Genomic DNA, 24,434 nt, shown 5'->3' on the forward strand with positions numbered 1-24,434 from the left:
AAATAAGTTGGATCCTTTGTATAGAGCTGCTGCTAGCTTCCATTTTGACTTCATGTCCACTCTCCAGTGGCAGAGCCACAGATGTCTGCGAGAGGTGACAGCAGAAGTGAGGGCGCGAGAAGCAAATTTTACTGCATCCAATGATGCATATGCCAACTATTCGGTGGCAGCCACCAGCTTATTGATGTCCTGGTGAAGCCATGCCTCATCAGGTGGTAGCCACTCTTGTAATTGGTGGAGCCAAATTAAAGACGCCCTGTTAAAAAATGAGGTGGATGTTGCAGCCCTAATGGCCCAGGCAACTGCCTGGTGAGTTTTCCAGAAGGACCTTTCAGCCCTTCTGTCCTCCATCTTAAGTCCCTCCCTGATGTCAATGGAGAGGATGGATAAAGAGGTTAGGCTAGCTACAGGTGTGTCTACGGAAGGTGGTTATAACAGCTCATCGAGATCTGGTGCAGAGCAATAAAGTTTTTTATCATGTCTACTAGAACCTGCCAATGATCCCATGGCCGCTGGACCACCTCAGAGAAAAGAGCTGGACAAGGGATAAAGTCATGTTCCAGCTTTGGTACTGTGAACAAGCTTTCATGTGGATTGGAGGAATCCAGAGTCTGGAAAGCAGAACCTGACACAACTCCGATATTAGTTGTCACTTTCGCCTTGTGTAATAACGATTTGAAGACTGAGAGTTAAAAAAGTCCAGGGAAAGCCGGCTTGTCGGCATCATCCTTTCGTCCTCAGAAAATTCTGAGTCTCCTTGATAGCCATTCTCCCACAGAGAGGATTCCTGTGCAGAAGGGGATTCAGAAGGGCTAAACACAAACACTGTCCTGAGGTCTGGCAATAGTTTCCATTGGGGCCAATCAATTGCCTTGTTGAATGCTAGCTGCAAAAATCCTAGAAATCATCTCTGACACCATGGTTTGAAGGTCCAAGGACTGACCAGAATAGTGTCCATCTGCATCCCTGAGGCCAGCTGTGGTTGGTGTAAACGTTGCCTCCAGAGGTCTGTGGGTAACAATAGGTGGTAAAGGAATCCCTGCTACTTGTACGTTAGGCAATACTGAAGGAACCTCCTGGGAAACCACAGAAACTGGCCTTTGTTGTTCAATAAGGGCTTTGCTAGGTGCCCAACCTCTCAGACTTTCAGACACTTGGGATGATAATTGAGGAACAGTATTCTGTCCTGGTAAATTTGCATCAGCAGCAGAAGCCCTCAGAAGGGTAGCTGCCTGTGCCTTACTTTGAGCCTTGTTAAATTGACATTCCAAGGCCTCATGCTCCCTTTTGGTATCCTTATCTTCCACTGTGGAACTTTTAGAGGACCCAGATTTGGAAGCCTTATACTTATGTTGCTTACTTCTGGTAACAGACTGTTTGGATCCAGAATGTTTAGTTTTGTGTGCTTTAGGCTTGTGGGCTTTGGGTGGACTACTTTCTTGCTCTTTATCTGATGATAGAGCAGAATCAGCCATGATTGTACTGCTCTATGAATTGTATTCCAAAGCAAGAGATTGCTGTTAAGAAGTCAAATTCTGCTTAAATCAGATGACAAGTCCACTGGACTGATGAGGAACTACAAATGGTCCCCACTTCAAATTTCTAGCCTCAGAAACTAGTTTCTATAGGGTTGGGTAGGAGGCAAGACAATAACGCCTGGCACGAAGGGACAAACCTGTCCTTCTATGTTTCTGCGCCATTTCAAGGTGGTGATGAAATGATCCACGTGTCGTTCTATTGTTGGCACAGGCCCAAGAGAAGCAGAGGAAAGGCGTGGGAGAGATCTAAGCCCCCCCAAACGCCACTTTGCTATTTGGCTCAACTTTTCTTTGAAGTGAAAGTCCCAGAGCCAGAAAGCAATCAGCTGTGAGGTGCGAGACCAAACAGTCTCATAAATCGTCTCTGCGGCCGAATCAGGAAACAAAATGGTGGGCGTGAGCAGGAAACCGCTCCTCAGCGCTTCCACGGCCAGCCAAATAAAATCAGAAAGGCGCAAAAACTGAAAAACAGCTCTCCCAGTGCCGCGAAGCCATGTTCTGCTTTTAGGAGTTTGCTCTGTTCTTTGGGCAGGGACTCTGAAGCCACCCCAATGAGGAGAGCTACAATGGTGGTGGCAGTTGTACCGGCAAGCTGGGAAACGAGCTCAACCACCGGCAGCAATTTTGAACGTCAGAGGTGCCCAGCCGGGCAGCAACTCTGGAATGCTGCTGTAAGTCAGTTCTGGGCGGTTGCTAGCAACCTGGAGCCCCAGGAACGCACAGCACACTGCCAGCAGCTAAAAGGGCAATAAAAACCTCTTGAAATCCCTCACTGCGCAGCTCTCCATGAATAAGGAATAAAATTAAAAAAAAAAATTAAATTGAGAAATCTGACACTAAATGTCAGAGCTAAGCCATTCAAGTCTCGTTAATCAGACTGAATGAAAAGACTGAAGATCAAGGGCAGGAGGTATGGTCAAAGGAAGGGGAAAAATGTTTCCACTCAGTCTCAACCAATTAGAATGAAGTGAATACCCATCCATGGATTGTCAGAGCAGTGCACTGGAAAACCTATGGCAGGGGTCTGCAACTTTAAACACTCAAAGAGCCATTTGGACCTGTTTCCCACAGAAAAGAAAACACTGGGAACCACAAAACCTGGGCAGGTGTGGCCAACTCAATGTCACTCACCGGCCGCTGGCCAGGAGAGACATGCGAGCCAAATGTTTGAAGCCGCACTTGGCAGAGTTTGCAAGCAGAGGGTTAGGGAGAGAGACCCTGGCCTGTTTTATTCATTTCAGCGCAGTTTGGGAACGCATAATGCAGAGGAAATCCGTGCCTCTCGCTATTCAACCCTCAAAGACTCCTTTGGGGTGACTGGGAGGGGATGCAAGGGGCGGGGCCATCCAGTAGTGGGATCATCCCACAGGGAACCGCAGTGGAGGGACAAAAGAGCCTATGGTTTGCCAACACCCACCCTATGGCATACTGTGCTGGGGCAACAGTGTGCATGCCCACAGAGAGGGCTCTGTGTGCCACCTCTGGCACATGTGACATAGGTTCCTAGACCAGGGCCCTAGGATTTCCAGATCACTCATACTTTAATTACATTTTTGGAATAAAAACATGGATGTAGGAGATGACCAGGCTGAGCCTGAGGGAAGGATCAAATGTGTCATCAGTCGAGTCCCTTCTTATTTATTTTACTTTTGTCAAGCATATATTAGATAACAGATATAAGTATAAACATGTCTTCCTGTCTACAAGAAATCTAAGTCCAGCCCACCTTGAATTCCATTAACTCTTATCTACCCACCAACCCTCTTTGACTGTTGTTAGTTCAGATTTTTATAAAGAGCTTTAGTATATAATAAACCTATATGCATTCACTTGAACTGCCTGGAATTCTGATTTCCTGCACTTGACAATGGTTCTTAAGAAGGGAATTTAGGTACAAGTAAGGTCTTGTTACCCTAAACAGTGATTCATGGACTGGTTGGTTTTCATTGCATTAACTGATCTTTGTTTTCAATCTTTTCCTTTTCAGGAGCAATTCAGATTCTTCAGAAGTAATACAGTCACAGGTAGGAAGAAATAAACAAATAAAATATGTGTCTGGGAAAAGATCATTTCCTGTATGTGTGCTGAAAAAACATTACTGCAGGCTGAGTTCCATAACCCAAGCCATCAAGCAAACAATCCACATTATGGCTAGGTTTAACACAATGTGTCAATCCAAGTTAAGTATAACACTCTTTCTTTCGTATGAAATTTCGACACATGAAAGAAGGTCAAATTGTTTAAACTATTGTCTGTTTAAACCAAAGGCTAATTTCCTTAGAACAGTGTTTCTTAAATTTGGCAACTTTTAAGTTGCATCGATTTCAACTTCCAGAATTCCCCAGTCAGTATATTGGTTAAAGAATTAAAGATTTAAAGTTTAAGTCCACACATCTTTTTTTTTTTTATTATTATTATTTTTTATTTTTTTTTTGCAACAAACAAACAAAAAGAAAATACATTATTACACCCTTGTGCTATACATAAAAGGAAGATTTGGGTCTTCGGATATATCCTCATGATTGCCAAAATCCACGTTCTCGAGGTACAGGTACTGAAGCGTCCAATGTTCCAAGCGCAAAGTCCACAAATGGTTTCCAAGTCTTCCAGAAAATATCTTCTTTATACACACCACTTCTAATTTTAATATCACATGTCATTTTATCATTTAAAGCTAATTTCCACATTTCAGAATTCCACTCTTCTATTCTAAAAATCACATCCAGTTTCCAATATCTAGCTATTATAATTCTACCTATTATAATCATAATTCTAATCAATTCTTTTTCATATTTTGTTAATTCTATTTCCTTAATTACCAACAATAATATAGTTTCCACTCTCAATGTTATTACTTTCCCCATCATTTCAAATATCATTTTCTCCAATTGTTGCCAAAACTTTTTAACCTTATCACAATTATACCACATATGTTCATAAGTCCCCAATTCCAACTCACATCTCCAACATTTTTTACTAGTTTTTTTATCCATTTGTGACAATCTTACTGGAGTCAAATACCATTTCCAAACAACTTTATAATTGTGCTCTTTAATCCTTATAGATAAAGTTCTCATAATTCTACTCTTCCAATTCACATTCCAATCTGATTCTGGTATTTCAATATTAAGATCTTTTTCCCAATTTGTCCTCATCACTCTTTGTAATTTTTCATCAGAATTTATAATCTTATAAACCCTACTAACGAGTCCCTTTAGCCCAATTTCATCTTTCATAATCCGAGATACTAAATATTCAAATTCAGTTTCACATCTATTTATCGAATAATTTTCCTTTAGTTTTTTTGTCCATTTTTCTATCTGTATTTTTTCAAACCAACTTAACCCTAATTTTTCAATAATTTCTTTATTCCTCCTTTCATTTCCATAACTTTTATCCAATCTTTAATAATTTCTATATTTTCCTCTTTAATCACTTCATTACGTTTTATATTATTTTTAATCGCCAAATTCAGTTGTCTCCCCAAAAGATTATATCCGAATTAAAATTTTAACAAATTTGTTCCACATTTTTACTTAATCCTTTAACCAATAACTTCTACTTACACATTTTAAATTTGCTTTATCTAAAAACCACCTTGATCCAAATTTCTCTATATCCCTTAACTCTAAATCTCTCCAATAATTATCTTCACCTTTAAGTATTTTTACCACTATCCGGATACCATACGCACAGTAATAATTAAATAATTTGGGGATTCCTAATCCACCTTCCTTTTGATTTTGATACCACATTTTCTTCACTAATCTGGGTCTTTTGCCACCATTGCAAAATTTATCCAGTTTTTTCTGATATCCTTCAATATCTTTCTCTGTCAGATTTAGTGGTAGCATCTCGAATAAAAAGTTGAACTTGGGCAGCAGCATCATCTTACACATTGCAATTCTACCAAACCAAGACAACTTTAAAATTTTATATTTATCTATCTTCTTCTCAATTTCGTTAATCACCACATCATAATTAAGTTTTTTCAATTCTTTAACCTTAAGTGAAAGCACTATACCCCAATATTTCAATGTGTTTTTAATCCTTATCCCAAACTGCTCTTGCATATTCTCAGACTTATTACCATTTCTATCCATCAATAATTCTGACTTTGACCAATTTACTTTCAATCCTGTCATTTCTTCAAATTCTATCAAATGCTTATATATCTTTTCCAAATCTTTCTCTACATTTTTCAAAATAATTAAAGTATCATCCGCATACAAATTTATCTTATACCCTTATATCCTTCTAATTCTTCATCTTTTCTATCATTTTGTCAATATTTCCATAGCCAATAAAAATAATGTTGGGGACAGGGACATCCTTGTCTCGTACCAGCTTCTAATTTTATCTCTTCAGTTAATATTCCATTCACCTTCACTCTTGCACTGCTCTTTTGGTACAATTTTGAAATAACATGTATAAACTTATTACCAAAGCCTAAAGCCTCCACAATTACTTTAATTGTTTCCCATTGTACAGAATCAAAAGCTTTAAAAATATCCAATGATACTATACCAATTTTATCACCATTATATTCAGCTACATCTATAATATTTAATACTCTTCTAACAATATCACTCATGTATCTACCCTTCACAAAACCTACTTGATTATAACTTATATATCTATCTATAAATCTATTTAATCTATTACTTATAATAGCAGTAAATATCTTTGCATCCTGATTAATTAAAGAAATGGGCCGATAGGACTCAATCCTTTCTAAATCTTTATCTGGTTTAGGAATTAGGGATATCACCGTTCTATTCCATGACGAAGGTACTTCCCCACCATGTAATATTCCATTGAATAATTTTTGCAGTCTTGGTATTATTAATTCTTTAAATTCTTTATAAAACTCAACAGGTAATCCATCCTCACCTGGAGCTTTCCCTAATTTTAATTTTTGTATTATTCCATTAATCTCATCTTGTGTTATATCTTCTTCCATCAATTCCTTATATGTTTGATCAATTTTCACCACATACTTTTCTAAATAACTTTGCAATTTTCCCCAATTAATTGGTTTCTTTGAATATAGATTCTGAAAAAGTTTCTAACCACTTCACATTTCTCTAATTTTATAACATCTTATACCTCTATCATCTATCAAAACTCCAATTTCTCTCTTCTCTCTTTTATCTTTCGCCATCTTTGCCAATAATTTAGAATTTCTATTACTAAATTCAAAAATTCCTATTTAAAATCTCAAATTTCTTTTACTAACTCTGTATCTTCTTCTATCATTTTATTTCTTAACATATTAAGCTCCTGAAGAATTTTTTTTCTTTAGTAAGCAAAAATTGATTTTCCAATTCTTTAATCTGATTTTTATCTCTTTCCATTTTAATTTTATAATTTTTATATTTCCTACTTGATAATTTAATACTCTCCCCTCTAAACACCGCTTTCATCGCATCCCAAACAATTTCAAATTTAACCTCCCCGTTATCATTTAATCTCCAACTTTCCTCCAATTTTTTAAGTATCCATTTTTATCCTTTTCATTTTATACAATTTCGTCATATCTCCAATAGCTTCTTTTTTTCTCAAAATTAAAATCTAAGTCCACCATAACTTCTGCATGATCAGAATCTTTAAAAATTCCCACATCTACCTTATCCACATTATTCAACAAATCTTTAGAAAGAAAAATATAATCAATTCTAGAATATGTATTATATATCTTAGAAAAAAAAGTGTATACTCTCTCAATTCCTTTAACCTCTCTCCACACATCAACCACGCCGTTTCGAAGCATCCACATATTTAAAATCCCCAGTTTATTTGCTCCTCCACAGCGGGTGGGATTAGTACTGTCTATTTTATCTCTGATTAAATTAAAATCCCCAGCCACAATTACTTTCCCTACACTTTCATTCTCCAAAATTTTTGTTATTTTTTCAAGAAATTCTCTTTGTTTTTCATTCGGTAAATATAAATTAACAAGTGTCACTTTTTCCTCATTAAGATTTCCAACAATTATTACATATCTTCCATCTTCATCCAAAATTACCTTATGTTTTTCAAAGTACACCCTATCTGATATCAGTGTTGCAACTCCTCTAGCTTTTGAAGTTCCAAATGCTTTTTCATATATTTGCATACCTTTTATATACATTCTATTTGAATCTTCAGATTTCTGATGAGTTTCTTGTAAAAATAAAATGTCTGGTAAATCCCTTTTAATCTTAAGCTCCAATCTTCTTCTTTTAATCTGATTCCCTGTACCCTTCACATTCCATGACATTATTTTTATAACTCCCATTTAAAATATAAATTTTTAATCCTATCCCCGCATCTTCCTTTCTGTGCCCCCCACCACCCGACATTAAACTGCCATATAAACAACAATAAGAAAACAGAAAAAACAAAACAAAACAAACAATAAAGTACAAACAATCTTCTTCCCCACATCCTCATCGGTTTCGCCTCTATAAAGAGAATGGGGAGAGGGACGTGCCAATGCCCGGGCACTTCTTTCGGGCTGTCTATTTAAATTCATCACTCAAAAAAAGATAGCGATGACCGCATTCAGCTTCATATTTTCCAAGACTCTTATCTGCTTCTTCTCCTACTGTATCCTCACGACTCTTCTTCTGTTCAACCAACACAGGTGATATTTCTTTCCTCTTTAACCCTTTGGAGTCTTGCCCTCCAATAGCCCCTTTTTCTTCTTCTGAGATTGATGTTTCCACGTATGTTCCACCCATCTGAAGCATTTGATCTTTTATCTCCATTAAATCCTCCATCTCAATCAGTCCAAGCTCCCGTAAATATAATAATGCATCTATATCTGGGGTGATTGTACGCATCCTTCCTTTATAAAAAAATTTCAATTGTTGTGGTGGCCTCCAATTGTATTTAATTCCATTATCTCTCAAAACTTTTGTAATTGGTTTTAAAAAAAATCTCCATGCCCTTTCTTCTCTTGATATATCCGGGAAGACTTGAATAGTCTTCCCTTCAAACTTCAAAGCATCTCCCAACTCTCTTAACTTGGCCATAACTTCCAACTTATCACCAAGATTTGCGAACCTGACAAGCACATTCCTGTTAGAACCATTTTGCCTTCTATATCCAATTCTAAAACGCTTGCCAGGTCTGCTATTGTGAACGTAAGTTGCGTATCCAAATCATTAATCCATTTCAAAACCCGCTGTTTCAATTTATCTTCCCTTTCTTCCGAGATTCCTCTGATAACAAAATTATATTTCCTCATCTCTTCTTCCAAAAGACAAATTCTCTTATCTTGCTGCTCATTTTTATAAAATATTTTGCCAATTTGCCGATCTACTTTTGCCTCATGCACATGCAGCTGCTCCATTTCATCTTTAATCATTGTCATTTCCTCTTTTTGTTTAGCAAAGTTATCATCCATATCTTGCTTTAAATTTTGCACTTCGGATGTCAGTTTAAATGTCAAATTATCTATACGCTCTGATAGTGCTGCTATTTTTTCCCCAATTTTATTTAAAGCTGCAGCAATTTGCTGCGTTTCTGAAAGTTGTTGAGTCATTTTGAAAAAAAAACAAAAACCAAAAAATTTCTCAAGCTGGGATTCCAAAAGAGTCTTAGTGAAGATCAAAGGACAGCAGTCAAACCAATTTTACAGAGGGTCTTGATGAAGATCAAGGGACGACAATCTTTTAATTGAAGCGAAACGGCTTATTTGCACTCGTTAGTAGCTTATCAGTAACTTATGAGTCATATTCACTCCACAAAGAAACACAATTACCTCACAGCTTAATCAGCGCCATTTTTTCTCCACGTCGGCAGAGAGAAAAAAAAAACAAACCAGCTTGAACTTCAAAACAAAGTCCTTTTTTTGTTTTCTGTAATATAAACAAGCTATTAATTTCCTCTCAAAAGAAAAATAATAAAAAAATTATCCACCTAATAAAATCTTCTTCAGCCAATCAGCCAGTCAGTCCAACACAAAAGATCGATCTCTTCAATTAAAATTCTTCTCATTAGCAAATTCAGTCTTTGATATTCCTTAGCCTCAGCATTTAACACAGAACACGATAATTATAATAAGGAAAGCAAAAGACAGCAGTTTATTCCAAACTCCTTGTGTCTGCCAGTTCGGTCATCCCACGCAGTAAAAACTCCTTAATTCAAGCAGTTTCAGATGACCTACCAGTTTTAAATTCAGTCTGCTGGGCTATTAACACTTCCACTTCATGATTTATTAACTTTCATCCATAACGGTGCATTCCAAACAGCATTAATCCTCATAAATCTTCATTATTAAGCCCTGTGAAGTGAAGGAAAGGTCCTTACCCCACCACGGTCATGGCCACGCCCCCCAAGTCCACACATCTTAAAAGTTGCCAATTTGAGAAACACTGCCTTAGCAGAAACTTTCTGAGGCACTCATAAAGGGATGAAGGCAGCAACTTGCCTCAGTATCTGGTATCCAGAAACCCACATTGACGGCATAAACGTCTTTCCCATGTATGTGTCTAACTCAGCTGTTCTATGTAACTATACCCAAAATTTTGCATCAGTAAAATCCTATGCAGGTTTGAGTTGGGTGTTTGGTATGAAATGATATTTTTAACAGCACAGGTTGTCCTCAGTTTACAACCATTCATTTAGTGACCGTTCAAAATTACAGTGGCACTGAATAAAGTGACTCATGACAGTTTTTTGCACTTATGACAGTTGCAGCATCTCCATAGTCGCATTATCAAAATTCAGATGTTTGGCTGATTCATCTTTATGACGGTGGCAGTGTCCCAGGGTCATGTGATCACCTTTTGCAATCTTCTGACAAGCAAAGTCAATTGTTACTAACTTAACAACTGCAATGACTCACTTGACAATTGTGCAAGAAAGATCGCAAAATGGGGCAAAACTCACTTAACAAGTATCTCACTTAGCAATATAAATTTTTGACTCAATTATGGTCGTAATTCAAGCACTACCTGTAATGTAGTCCTTGACTACCTGTATTAAATGAAGACTACCTGTATTAAATGAAATTTAATAAATGAAATGTATAAATGGGACTCCATAGTATATTTATCTACTCATGTCTGTTTTCTAGATGGAGGTATGCAAAATGTCACCACTTTGCATTCATTTATTCATCACTTTTACATTTCCCCCAGTTCTCCATGAGTTTAGGCATCTATTGTCATCCCATTTTATCTTGACAAAAACTGTATGGAGTAGAAAGGCGTGGCTTAAGCTAAACCGAAGCTGAGATGGATTTAAACCATGGATAAAATGTTCCCTGTTCGGATTGGATCACCCGATCTGGTAGCAATGGCAGCGGGTGGTTCAGAGAACCAGTAGCAAAAATCCCTACCCCCACCCCCCGCCCAGCGGAGCTGCGCAATCAACCCAGGCTTCTTTTTTTTACTTTTAAAAGTATTTTTTCTTCGTCCCAAAAAATTCTTTTAAAAGTAAAAAAGAAAAGCCTTTGATAATCACGTGGCTCAGCTGGGATTGCCAGAACCCTCTAAAAGCATTTTTCTACAACCTCTTCGGCCAAAGAGGCTGTAGAAAAAATGCTTTTAAAGGGTTCTGGCGATCAGGCAACTCAGTTGGGATCATCAGAACCCTTTAAAAACATTTTTTCTACAGCCTCTTCGACCGAAGAGGTTGTAAAAAAAGATGCCTTTAAAAGGCTCCTTTGGCAATCCCAGCTAAGTTGCCTGATCATTAGAGGCTTTTAAAAGCATTTTTACAACCTCTTCAGCTGAAGTGGTTGTAGAAAAAATGCTTTTAAAGGGTTCTGAAGATCCCAGCTGAGTTGCCTGATCGCCAGAACCCTTTAAAACCATTTTTTTAACAGCCTGTTCGGCCGAAGAGCTTGTAGAAAAAATGTTTTTAAAAGTAAAAAAAAAAAAAAGTTGGCCACGCCCACCCAGTCACATTACCCACACCACCAAGCCACACCCACAGAACTGGTAGTAAAAAATTTTACATTTCACCCCTGATTTAAACTCAGCGACTGTTCTCTTCCTTTCTTGGTATAATCTGAAAGCTCTGTCTCATTTACACCTGGAAGAGTATTAGAGTAGGACCACACAAAAATGGTGCAATGCCTCAATTGTATAGATATGCCTACCAACTGAGCTATTTTGGCCCTTTCACGGTAGACACCTAATTATTCAAGAAACACGCAATGGATATTATGGAATAGAATGGAAATTCTCTTGATCCATATGAAGATGTACAGTGTGATTTTTTAAAAAAATATTATTATTTAGGTATTTGGTGTTAATATGATAGGGTGCAACCCCTTTCACAGATCCCATAGAATGAGATTCTAAAGGGAACATGATATTCTATCCCCAATTGGCACCTTTTTTTATTTCTCATCCAAAGCTAGCACTCTGTTATGTGTGAAGATGGGGAAGTCATTGGATTCACACATTGCAGTGAGGGTAAAGATTATTTGTGTTCTATGAATCCAACCATTATGATCAATCTGACATAAATAGGCAGCACTGGCTACCAGAAGTGCCACCAGAAGAGTCAAGTTCATGTTGTCTTTGGCCACTAGCTGGTCCTTTTCAGGGGTGGCCTCTCCCCTGCCCCTTTTTTGATCTTCCTTACATAATTTCTCTCTCCCATCTAGAGAAGCTTATTTTATCACATTGGGCTACTTCTGAAAAGTATTGCTATCTCATTTTGAAGCCGTGGTATTATCTCATTAGTTGTTTTCCATTTTCATGGTGTTGGTTTTAAATGAATTGTTGTTTTAACTAGCATTTTAGCATTAATTTAAAAAGTGATCATCATATACTGTAAATAAATAACCGTGAGAGACTATTTCTACAGGCATGAAGTATTGTGCATGACCTATTCTAAATGGGTGCATGAGTGTGTCAGAGGAAATATTTGCTTCCTGCATTGGTGCTTATAGATTGATGAGATGGAGGATGTATCCCAGTTTGTACAAAGCACCCGTCCTGTCTCTGCTGATTGTTGCCCTGAGACCCTTTTTCATCACTTTTTCACTCCTGCACTGCCCAGTGTTGCTGCTGCTACCCAGGAACAGATCTCCATGGCGACAACACCCCCCTCCCTCTATTCCTGCATCCTTCTCCCTTTAGCGTATAAATGACACACCCGTTGTCCAATCAACAACCTCAGCTGGTTGGGAGGGCTTTTTTCTCCATCAGTTTCTCTGCTAGTGCAACCCAGAGAGCTGGATCTGAGGGGAGGGGGGGAGGAAAACACCCAGCTGTCTTCCCCATCATTTCTCTCTTCCCCCTTTTTTTCTCTCTTTCTTCCTTTTATCCCTTCAGTTGTCTCTTTTCGGTTTCCTTCTCTGCCTCTTCCCCACCCCTCCTCCCTCTTCCCCACACATTTACTTCCCGTCCTGTTCCCCATGTGAGATCACCTATTGTTACAATTCCTCTTCCCCTCCCCAAAAAAACCCCTTTCATTCGTTTCACCTTTGATATCCTTTGCCACCCTCCCCATTTATTTTCCACCCCTCCTTTTCCTCTGCGGGCAACGAAGGAAGAAAATCCATGAGAATGAAAGGCAGGTAGCGGCGAGCCAAGCGGTAACACATCAACTTAAGGATGCGGGTAACACAGCCTCTTGGGCGCTGCGACCATTGTTCCTGCTGCCTCCTGCTCCATTCCATCAGTTCTGATGTCTGAAGCCCATCGTGCCTGTCCTCCCCCTGCTTTGCTGGGGCAGCCAATTTCTTTCCCCGTCCCCCTGCACCTGCGTCTTGAGACCCCTCCCCGCCTCCCTTCCCCTCCTTCCTGATCCATGATTCCAGACTATCCCTAAGATGCTAAGGCAAGGCCCTTTCCTTCTCCTGGCTGCGTCCATGTCGTATTTCAACCCGGAGAAAGCTTTGGCAGCGCCTTCGGAAAATGGTGAGTTTGGGCAGGGGCAAGGGTTCCCTGGGCATCATTGCCAGCAGCCACCCCCTCACCCTATTTGCTTGCTGCTGCCTCTCGCCCAGCCATCTGTGGCCACCTGTTTGTGCAGCTAGGTAGCTGCCTGGTGGACCTGATCCCCACCCCCTTCAGAGTGCCAACTGGGGACAAGACTTGGATCAGGGGATTCTTTCCAGACTAGATGGGGAGGGGGCAACTGGGTTATAAATGCCATTCTCCAGAGACAGCTGGGATTCCTATACAGAACAAATACATCAGCCCTGGGATTTTGCCAAATGCCTTAAAGCAGCGGTGGTGTTTCTTATCGTCTTTTCCTGATCCTCGCCTATTCTTAAAGATAACTGGCACTGGAGAAAATTGAAGCCACCCCTTAAGGCAATCAAGAGAAGCAGAAGTTATCTGGAAAAAAAGAGATATTTTTGTACATGATCCCTGAAGAGGGATCCAGAGTCATTCCACAGTAAAGGAGATCTAGGATAAATATTTGCTTGCAAAGAAAACAACGTGATGGAGGGAGGATTGTCTGAGAGTTGGGTGTGAAATTTATGCCTGACAGGTCAGTGACATCCAGAAATGCCATCTGTGTTTGGTCTGATAGTCATCCGTGGAAAGTGGGAGACTCAGTTGGGATGCATTCTTGACATTGGTGAAAAGGTATTATGTGGAGCTCACTGAGGGCTTTGTGTAAGGATGGAGTACAGCTGAGATGAAGAAGATGGTGAAAGATTTCATCACTGGAAGAAGAGATGAAGGAATGCATAAAGAATATTTTGAAGAAGGACCAAATAGGAGATTAGGTACAGAGATAAATTGATAGCTATGGGCTGGTGGTAGATTTAGGGAAACCATGAGTTCCCTGAATATGATCCTCAATGAGGCTTTTACAGACTTGGGTTCAACCCACAGATCCACCATAAACTTGAATGAGAAACATCTAGCTACTATCCTGAAAAATATGGTCCACTTGATAGATTTTTTTAAATCTGACCCACTGGTCCCTTACCTCCTTTGATATAGAAATCAATTCAAATATTAATACCCAGGAACAATAGTTTTCAAATATTGGTACACTAATCATTACCAAATATTGGTAATCTAATCATGCCTCAAAAACTCCAGAATGTTGAGTATGATTGGATTATTAAAGGATTGTGACATTGCCAGTGGCTTCATTCTAAGAGATTGCAGCATGTTTACTGTTGCAACAAGCTGGAAAGATGTCCCCCCCCCCCCATAATTTATAATCAAAGCTATCTCCACTCCCTTTGTGGGAGTTCAGTCTACTCTGATGTATTACTCTTCTACTTCCTAATCTCTATCTTGTCTTTCTTTTTTTGCTGTCATAATGCAGGCTGGAAGTCCAGAAAAGGTCACACTAGTTGCCAATGGTTTACTTGCTCTGATGTCAGAAAGAGCAGGCAGTCATGGGCCAAGAATTAAGGATGGCATAGTAGGTTGTCCCTCTGATATTGTCTTCAAGAAGCAAAGGCTGATGATTCCCCCAGGACATGAAAAGTGTATTTTTCAAATCTTAGCAAATTACAGTCACTTAGAAGAAACTGAGGCTATATGAACCTTCCCCAATCTGATACCTTCTATTTCCCCTAATTTCCAACCAGTAGACCCTTTGAGAGTTGAAGCCCACGTGTCTGTCCCATGACTGAATGACACGATAGAATAGATGACAGCTCTGCTTTACTAGCAAATATTTCTTGTGCTAACTGCCAAGCCTTCACATAAGCAAGAATAGGAGACCTGTAGCCTGTTACATTGTCCTACAGAAACAAGGTGAATTCTCATTTCTGGCATAACTTTATCCATGCTTAAGGGAAAATCTAGTGTAAGCAGCCAGACGTCTCTGGTAATAGTATTAGAATTAGAATTAAATATTAGAATAGTATTAGAATACTAATTTAATACTAATATAATCAATAAAAAATAAGTAATGTGCTTTAGGACCAAATCACAGCATGGAAAATGGTCTCTAGAAATGTAAATGTGTGCCTAATTTTAGTACCATCTGATTAAATTGTCTTTTCTGTTTCCAAATATATCTCAGTTTCCTGGGAAAGAGAGGATGACATTTCCTGAGAAAAAAATAGAATTCTATAGATTTCTTCAGGGCGAAGGCAGGATAATGAAACAGTTTCTAATGACAAGTTTCTAATGTTTTCATAATGCTATAGCAAAATTTGAAAATCTCATGTACGTAACTTGAAGTTGGTGCTTTCTGTTTGCGTCATTTGACAGAGGGATGGTAAGTGATTAAAACAGGATGCATAGAGCAAAGGATGGAAGAGATAATACAGAGAGAGCACATGAAAACTGGTGAGAAAGATGTCTACATGATGGAGCAAAGGTTGTCATCTACCTGGTTTCAAGATTCAACCTTTAAACAATGCTTCTGGATTTTAAAAGACATGTCTCATTGTGATATAATAAGAAGTGTTTATGCAGCACAGGATCTACCAATAATAATTTCAGAATGTCTCCAATTGTGGATTTGAACTTCTGGGAAAATAAAGATGTTGGTGGGTCCTACATCCACTGAGCTGAAAGCTTCTCTGCTACTCCAAGCATCTCCCTCTGCTGTGTACCATGGGCTGGTACATTTCCATGAAGTAGAGACAAAGTTGAGGCATTCAGCTTGGCACTCAGGAGTAAAGCAATGAGTGAAATACAGGTGGTAGTCCTTGACTTACAATTTAGTGACCGTTCAAAGTTACAACAGCATTGGGAAAAAAAGAAACTATGACTGTTTTTCACACCACCCTTGCAGCATCCCCATGGCCACATGGACAAAATTCAACTGACAAAATTCAAATGACAACTGACTCATGTGTATGATGGCTGCAGTGTTCTCAGGTCATGTGATCACCTTTTGTGACCTGACAAACAAAGTCATTGGGGAAGCCAGATTCACTTAAGAACCATGTTACTAACTTAACCGCTGCAGTGATTCATTTAACAACTGTGGAAAGAAAGGTTGTAAAATGGAGCAACACTCACTCACTTAAAAAATGCCTCATTTAGCAATAGAGATTTTGGGTTCAATTGTGGTCATAAATCAAGGACTACCTGCAACTGCATCAGCTACCACCAACTTTCATTGGTGAGGTAGAGAATAGCATGTTCAAGGTCCCTAAAACTTACTGTTCCTCTTTTATTGGCTGCTGGAAGAATATAAGGTAGGAGACAAAGAATATACAGTAGGCTTAGTCCAAGTCATTTTGTTTCTTGTAATGAAGGATAAAATAGCACCCCACATTCAATGATTTATTTGTTTGACTTAATTACTCCACTCGAAGTGACTCTGAATGGCATACAACAGGAACAGAGATGAAAAAGAATAGAACAAACAGAAAATATAATGTAAACCATAATGTTGTATTCCAACAGAGGCAGGCACTAAATATAATATCCCTCTCCCAGAGCCAGGTTTCACTTTTTTACAAAAGCTTATCAGAGAAGTAGCAGGCCATAAATAAGGGGGCAAATTATTTCACAGCCCTATTAAGAATTGTTATCTCCTGAGGAAATAGGGCCATCAGCACTTGCCTGTCTCCCAGGTTTTGGGGAATGGAAGGTCATCACAGCAGTAGGTAATGTTTGGGTCCATAATGGCAATGAGCATCATCTTCTGTGATGACTGCCCATAGCATAGTAACTTAAGGAAAGCAGAACTAGGAATTTAAGTCTCCATATTTCTGTCTTCCGATAACAGATGCTTCCCTGGCTTTTACTGCCTGAGAAAATCTCCTCACATTGTCTAACAAGAGGGTCAACCCCGGGGTGGAAGGACCCTGTGGCTAAAACATAAAATAAGAAAATCATGTTGGTCAGAACATAAATACTAACACTTTGAGAAAAGGAGGGAAAGCAATATTTGTGGAAGTATGAAGTTAGGACAAGATTCGTCATTATCATTTTACTGTACTGTAGTCCTGTACAGTACCACAATCGAGCCCATAATTTATGTTGCTAAGTGAGAAATTTGTTAAGTGAGTTTTGTCCCATTTTACAACTTTTCTTGCCACATTTGTTAAGTTAATCACCGTGGTTCTTAAATTAGTAACACGGTTGTTAAGTGAATTTGGCTTCCCCATTGACTTTGCTTGTCAGAAGATTGCAAAAGATGATCACATGACCCTGGTGCTCTGCAACCGTCATGAATATGAGCCACCTGTCAAGCTTTCAAATGTAAATCATGTGACCATGGGGGATGCTACAAGGTTCATAAATGTGAAAAATGGTCATGTCACTTTTTGCCATTGTAACTTCAACTCTTGTAAGTCGAGGACTACCGGTATATCTTGCTTTTCTGCAAGATAATAAAAAAATGCCCTTTTTTCATAGGACAAAAAGCCCCACTGTTCTTCCTTAATATTTGTCCTCCATCCTTTCATCAGTTTGTATCTCAGCTTCTAATTCTGAAAAACATGCAAGTTTACTTATTAGTTCAGAATGGTTTAAATGATCCTCAAAGTACCCTTTCTTTCCCACCAGGCAAATAGTTACCTCTAAATGCTGTTTTAATATATGTGTCCTATTTTGCTCTTTGTATATTCTCTTCAGATGGATTATCTCAGGGCCGGGCTCCCCTGGCCCCTCCCTATGCTGTGGTTCTGATCTCCTGCTCAGGCTTGTTGGCCTTTATCTTCCTCCTCCTCACCTGTCTGTGCTGCAAGAGAGGTGATGTGGGTTTCAAGGTGAGCCAGATGGTGGGGATGGGAGGTGGGCATGATGTGTTTTTGAAAACAAAGATCTTTAAAAAATGTCTTTGTCTACCTGATAGGAATTTGAGAACCCTGATGGAGAAGAATACTCTGGAGAGTATACACCACCTGCAGAGGAGACATCTTCCTCCCAATCCATCCCAGATGTCTACATTCTGCCTCTTTCTGAGGTTTCACTCCCATCTTCCAATCAACAGATGCCCAAAACAGGTATATTTCCTGAGGGAAAGGGGTCCTATTATTATCCTTCTCTTCATTTGTGATATCTTTCATATTGCCCTTGTTTAGAGAACACAAAAGGTTAGAGTATTGGCAGCACTTGACACAGTTACTTGGGAAAATGTACCAGTGCAGTTCTATGCCAGCCATCTCTGACCTGATGTCTGTTAGTTTCCACTATCTGAATCTTGAAATGATGGGAGCACCAAGTTGGGGAAGGCTGCTGTAGACCTTGGCACCTTCATAATGAAAATTATATGAACTTTACATAAAAGTAGCAGAACAGTAGAAATCTAAGGTTTATTTTTCTATAGAATGGGAATATCTGTTGTGATTTATCAGTTGAACATTTACTATGTCCTAACCTAGGATTCTAGATGACTAGATTTTATCCTTTCTTTCTATTTTGGGCATTCCCTATTACTTTTGCATCTCCTTCCTGTTGTGGCTCCTGTTGTTTCTTCTGTGTAACCTCCCTTGTATTGTCTGTCTATCATCTTTCTGTCCTGTCTTTCTGATCTCATCTACATGTACATTGTTGACTTTCATTATCCACTGCCTTATGCAGTGATCCATCCTGATCTCTAGATCTCCGACAACTTCAACTCATTTTCATTTTTTGAAGCCCCAGGAATTCTGTCCCCACTTTATTTTTGCTTTAATTGAAACCATCTTATCGTTTTTCATCTCATAAACACTTTCTCACAACCATTTTCACATACAGGCAGTCCTCAACTTACAACCACAATTGAGCCCAACATTTTTTTTAAAAAAAAATAGTTTTTATTCAGTATTTACATCGTTAAAATCATTATTACATTTTTGCAGCTTTCCGATACCGGCATCTTTAATTACATCCATTTAATCTTTTAATCAAACTATATACATATACATTTCATATATTGCTAACTAATATCTATACTCATTACACTTTATAGCTATCTATTACACATTATCTATTTTATTCCTCTATAATATCTTCTCTTATGTTTATATATTTATAAATTAATTTTAGGTTCTATCTCTAACCAGTTATATCATCTATTCCATGTTTCATAGTATATCGTTTCCTCTCGGTCTTTTAACTGCTTCTGCACATTCTAGCACAGGGGTCACCAACCTTTCGGATCTCAGGGACCACTAAATTCATAATTTTAAATCCCACGGACCACTAATATGATCTGCGTAATGATCGGCTGGGTGGGCGTGGCTATGTGGTCATGTGGCTGGGTGGGCATGGTCAAGTCAATGTCACTCATGTTGAGGGGTGCCTCAGCGGCCTCTACTCAGCCCTCCCCTCCCAACCACTCCTCACCTCCCCATTCAGGCTCCTTAGGGCCCCAACAGGAAGCAGTTGTTGGAGCTAAGCAGCCACCACAAGAAAGAGTTGGCAAAACAGCTCAGTTCAAATTGTATCTGACCAAGAAGGAGGCTCAACAGAAGCACCTCACTGAGGACTACAAGCATATGTTTTCCAAGCAGAGGAAAGACCTGTGGGAGTGCAAGGCCAGGTATTGCGCTTGAAGGCTCAGCAGGCTGAGATGGTCAGCCAGTTCCAGACCATGATGCTGTTCCACTGGAACAAGGCCCTCTGGTTCTTCGCCATCGAGAGCATTTCCCTCCAGCCTTCGCCCAAAGCCCTGCACCAGGAGCCTAAAGCAGACCCCAAGTCGGAATTTCTGCCCCCCTCTGACCCACACAAAAAGACCCTGAAGGGGGAGAGTCTCTGCAGCAACACAAACGTTCATTGCACGTATCTGTCCCAGGAGCCGTAGTTTGAGGACCCCTGATTTAGTGCAATATAAAAAATGCAAATAATTTTTCTGTGGACCACCAAAATTTTCTTGCAGACCCCCACTAACACCTTTTTAATTATCATCGAGTTTGACAGAGCAGATTTTTGCTTCCGATTTTGTGCAAATGAAATTCTGGCAGCCGTAATTATATGTAGTATGAGGTAGTAAATTTCTTTTCTAATCTTCTGTTTGATAATTCCCAATAAAAATAATTCAGGTTTCATGGCAATTTTTTTTCCTGTCATTTCCTCTATCCAATTTTGAATTTTTAACCAGTATGCTTTTGCTTTGGGACATGTCCACCACATGTGGAAGTATGTCCCATGTTGATAATTGCACTTCCAGCAATTTGGTATATTTTTCGGGGATATTTTCGGGGATATCAATCTCACCGGGGGTAAATGCCACCTATAAAAAATTTTGTAAGTGTTTTCTTGATAGGCGTCCGATAACGTCATCTTATAATTTGTTCCCCATAATTTTTCCCATTTCTCTAATTCAATGTTATACCCAGAGCCCAACATTTTTGTTGCTAACCAAGACAGCTGTTAAGTGAGTTTTGCCCCATTTTACAACTTTTCGTGCTACAGTTATTAACTGAATGGCTGCAGTTGTTAAGTTAGCAACATGGTTATTAAGTAGATCTGCCTTTCCTATTGACTTTACTTGTTAGAAGATCACAAAAAGATGATCACATGACCCTGGCACACTGCAACTGTCATAGATATGAGCAAGTTGCCAAGCATCAAAATTTTGATCACATGATCTTAGGGATCCTACAACAGTAAGAAGCAATTTTAGCACTGTTGTGACTTCAAACAGTCATTAAAGAAATGGTTGTATGTCAAGGACTATCTGTAGTCTGCCTGCAATGGTTTCTCATAGACACATTGGCTGAAGGACATCATAGTACGGAAGATTGTTCTAGCATATCTCACAACAACATTTTTGGGGTTTAATAGCTTTGTGGCATGGGGAGAGTCAAAATGGAGCTAACTCTTAGCCTGCATCCTCTGTGCAGCATTCCTGACTCTCATTATTTTGAACACCATATTCCTCTTTCAGATTTAGTGAAACACTTGGGTCTCAGTAGACAACACCTCAGTTATCTGCAGGAGATTGGAAATGGCTGGTTTGGAAAAGTAAGTAAGAAAAAATCAGTTTTTCTGTGGATATGATGTAAGAATGACATTCAGGCAATTGCTTTCCAGCTTTCCAGCAAGAGTTAATTTGAATCCTATAAATGGAATAGCAATAGGCAAATCACTGACTATACAATGCAGATCATTCATTTATTATGATTACTTCTAAACAACTTTATAAAGATATCCTAAATAGGATAAAAGGATATAGTTTGCAACAAAAGAACAAGTTGCAAGGACCTTTTACACATTTGTGGAGTAACATTCTACAATGTTAAAAAACCACAGCCAAATAAGCAAATCAACCAAAAAGTCATTAATTGCGAATTGCAAAATTTAATGGAGAAAGTAATTAAATACAAGGTTACAGAAAAGAGCCTACAGCAAGCAAGAATTTATTTTCTTGTTAGAGAAAGTATTGAGCAACTTTTCTTTTTTATAAAGAAAAAAGATCCTTTGGGATGGAAAGTGATTTGCCAGATTTGAACAGTTAAAGGAGAAGAAAAGGGAAATAAAAATTCATGGTTCCCACCTTATTAAAGCTATCATCCATTGACTTTAATCTAGAGCCATTTTACCTTCTAAGAACTAGAAAAAGCCTACTTTCCCAAATTTTTATTTTATTTATTCAATTTCTATGGTTACTCATCTCAATCAATGACTCTGAAGAGGCTACAGTTCCAAAAGTATAAAAACAATTCAAACAAGAAAAAACACAACATTTTAAAAACTGTGAAAACATTCACATTGCTTGGGAAAAAGAAAAAAAAACTCATTCAAAAACATGTTCAATCTAAATACTTTCAGCCACTCTTAAGCTTTTCTTCTTTGCCTTCTGGTGTCTTCTTTTATTGCATCCCTTGCGATAAAAGTAATTTTTCAGCCGCCCAGGAACCAAGCTGTTTAGGGTTGTATAGATAATTAAATTGTACCTGGAAATCAATTGGCCATCAGTGAGTTCATTAAGGACTTTAATGACTAATGAGATATGATCTACATAGCCAGTTCAAATTATTAACCAGGTGCCAGTATTTCATTGTGGTTTCTTTTTTTTTTTTTTTTTTTTTTGTCTCATAGGTAATTCTGGGTGAAATATTCTCAGATTTCACCCCTGCACAGGTGGTGGTGAGGGAGCTGCGTGTAAGTGCCGGACCGCTAGAGCAGAGGAAGTTCTTGTCAGAGGCCCAGCCTTATCGGTAAGAAGCAGAAGAAACTGATATGAGGGTGAAAATGGGGTAAGGAATCTTCATACAAAATGCAGGCACTCCTTGACTTATGACCACAATCAAGCCCCAAATTTCTGTTTCTAAGTGAGACATTGGTACAGTGAGTTTTTCTCCATTTTACAACCTTTCTATCCACAGTTGCTAAGTGAGTCACTGCAGTTGTTAAGTTAGTAACAAGGTTGTTAAGTGAATCTGACTTCCCTATTGACTGCTTGTCAGAAAGCCATAAAAGATGATCACATGATCCAGGGACACTGCAATTGACATAAATATGAGTCAGTTGCCAAGCATTTGAATTTTGATCACATGACCATGGGAATGCTACAATAGTTGTAAGTGTGAAAAATAACCCTTTTTTTTCAGTGCCATTGGAACTTCTAGCGGTCATTAAATTAACTGTTGTAAGTCAAGGACTACCTGTATTTGTCTTTATGTCAAATATGCAGTAACTGTGCCAAGGGTAGGCCCCTAATGATAAATGATCTTTTAAAAAATCTCTACTGCATTTTCCCCAGTTATCTTTCTCTTTATTGTAACATTATGGAGATTGAGCGCTGTCATGCTGTTGGGCAAGATGTTCTCAGTTGAGGAATACCCATTTTTATACAGAATAATAGTAACAAGAATTTTATATGCACAAAGATGGGAAGGCTTACAAATACCTATAATGGAAGAATGGATGGTGCAACTGGTGGAATTGGCAGAGATGGCAAAGTTAGCAGCCTTGATGAAAGAAAAGACTTTGACAAATGTTATTTCTACTTATAAATCATTTTGGAGCTTTTTGCAAGAAACTGAAAGAAATGTAAGGTTGATTTGGGGATTTGATTATTAGAATTATATGAGATTATGAAAATAATGTAGACTAATCTTATTTTAGAGTAACAATCTATCTGGCAAACTTAGCCAAGGACTCAGTAACTAATTCCCAACCTGTAAATCAGGTGAGGTCTAGGAAAACCAAGTTTAGGGATAGACCTATAAATGTTCCTATTTCTCTAACCAGAGCTCTGTCACGGCTCAGAAATCTCCTTTCTGGTTATTAAGGAGGTGTTGGAGTTTGGGGATGCTCCAGTGAACTGCTACCAAATTGTAGGTTATAACAGAGAACACGGAGGAACTGTCCAAAAATAGAAGTAGGGATTTCCCTATGTATGTTATGACTCACTGAGATTCTTGTCCGGTCATCCGGAAATACTTTTTTTCCCTCCTGTTTTTTCTGTGTCCCTCCCCATGTCTCTACCTTGCCTTCAAGAAGCCTCCAGCACCCAAATATACTACAGTGCCTCGGCTTGTGCACAGAAACTATACCCTTCCTCCTGATCATGGAATTCTGCCAACTGGTAAGTCAACTGAAGCAACTTCAGAAAATTAGATTTGAGAATTACTAAAGTCCAAATCCTATAGTCATGAAACTGGAATGCCCAGAGCACCAGTGCTCTGAATCTGGAGTAACCACAATATCAGTAGTCACTCTAGAATAATGTCTGTCCCCTTGTCAATGTGGCTCTAATGATAACATTAATTTCCATAGCCATTCATTCAAAATTGCTTTGCCCACGTAGATATAAGTTGGGAACCTGGCTTTCCTTGTAGAAGGCAGTTGTATAGAATATTAACCTCATATTTTTCTTTAATTACATCTTACTTTTAAAACAGTGAGGAGCCTGCAATAACTGAGAAAATCACATCCTACGCCATCAATAAAGCCTTGTGTGGCTTTATTAATTTGAGTAATGTAGGTCTTAGTAAGCTCAGTGCTAGCTACTTAACTTCCAAATAGGCTTTGTGATGTTGTAACATAGTTCAAATCTACCTGGCACATTTGTTAACTCAGTTTAGAATGAGGGCATGATATATAATATGGATAATGTGAACTTTGA

General features: G+C 38.7%; 1 protein-coding gene across 1 annotated transcript in view; it reads left to right on the plus strand.

Annotated features, from left to right (window-relative positions):
- Window positions 1–13,320: 13,320 nt before the first annotated feature.
- Window positions 13,321–24,434, plus strand: part of LMTK3 (lemur tyrosine kinase 3) — a 39,961-nt gene continuing 28,847 nt past the window's right edge. The window contains exons 1-6 of the mRNA XM_058182589.1: window positions 13,321–13,408; window positions 18,008–18,141; window positions 18,228–18,378; window positions 21,249–21,325; window positions 22,403–22,521; window positions 23,807–23,894. Coding sequence (XP_058038572.1) covers window positions 13,321–13,408; window positions 18,008–18,141; window positions 18,228–18,378; window positions 21,249–21,325; window positions 22,403–22,521; window positions 23,807–23,894 — 657 coding nt within the window. The remainder of the gene's footprint in view (window positions 13,409–18,007; window positions 18,142–18,227; window positions 18,379–21,248; window positions 21,326–22,402; window positions 22,522–23,806; window positions 23,895–24,434) is intronic.

The sequence above is a fragment of the Ahaetulla prasina genome, chromosome 4 (assembly GCF_028640845.1).
Source record: "Ahaetulla prasina isolate Xishuangbanna chromosome 4, ASM2864084v1, whole genome shotgun sequence".
Lineage (NCBI taxonomy): Eukaryota > Metazoa > Chordata > Lepidosauria > Squamata > Colubridae > Ahaetulla > Ahaetulla prasina.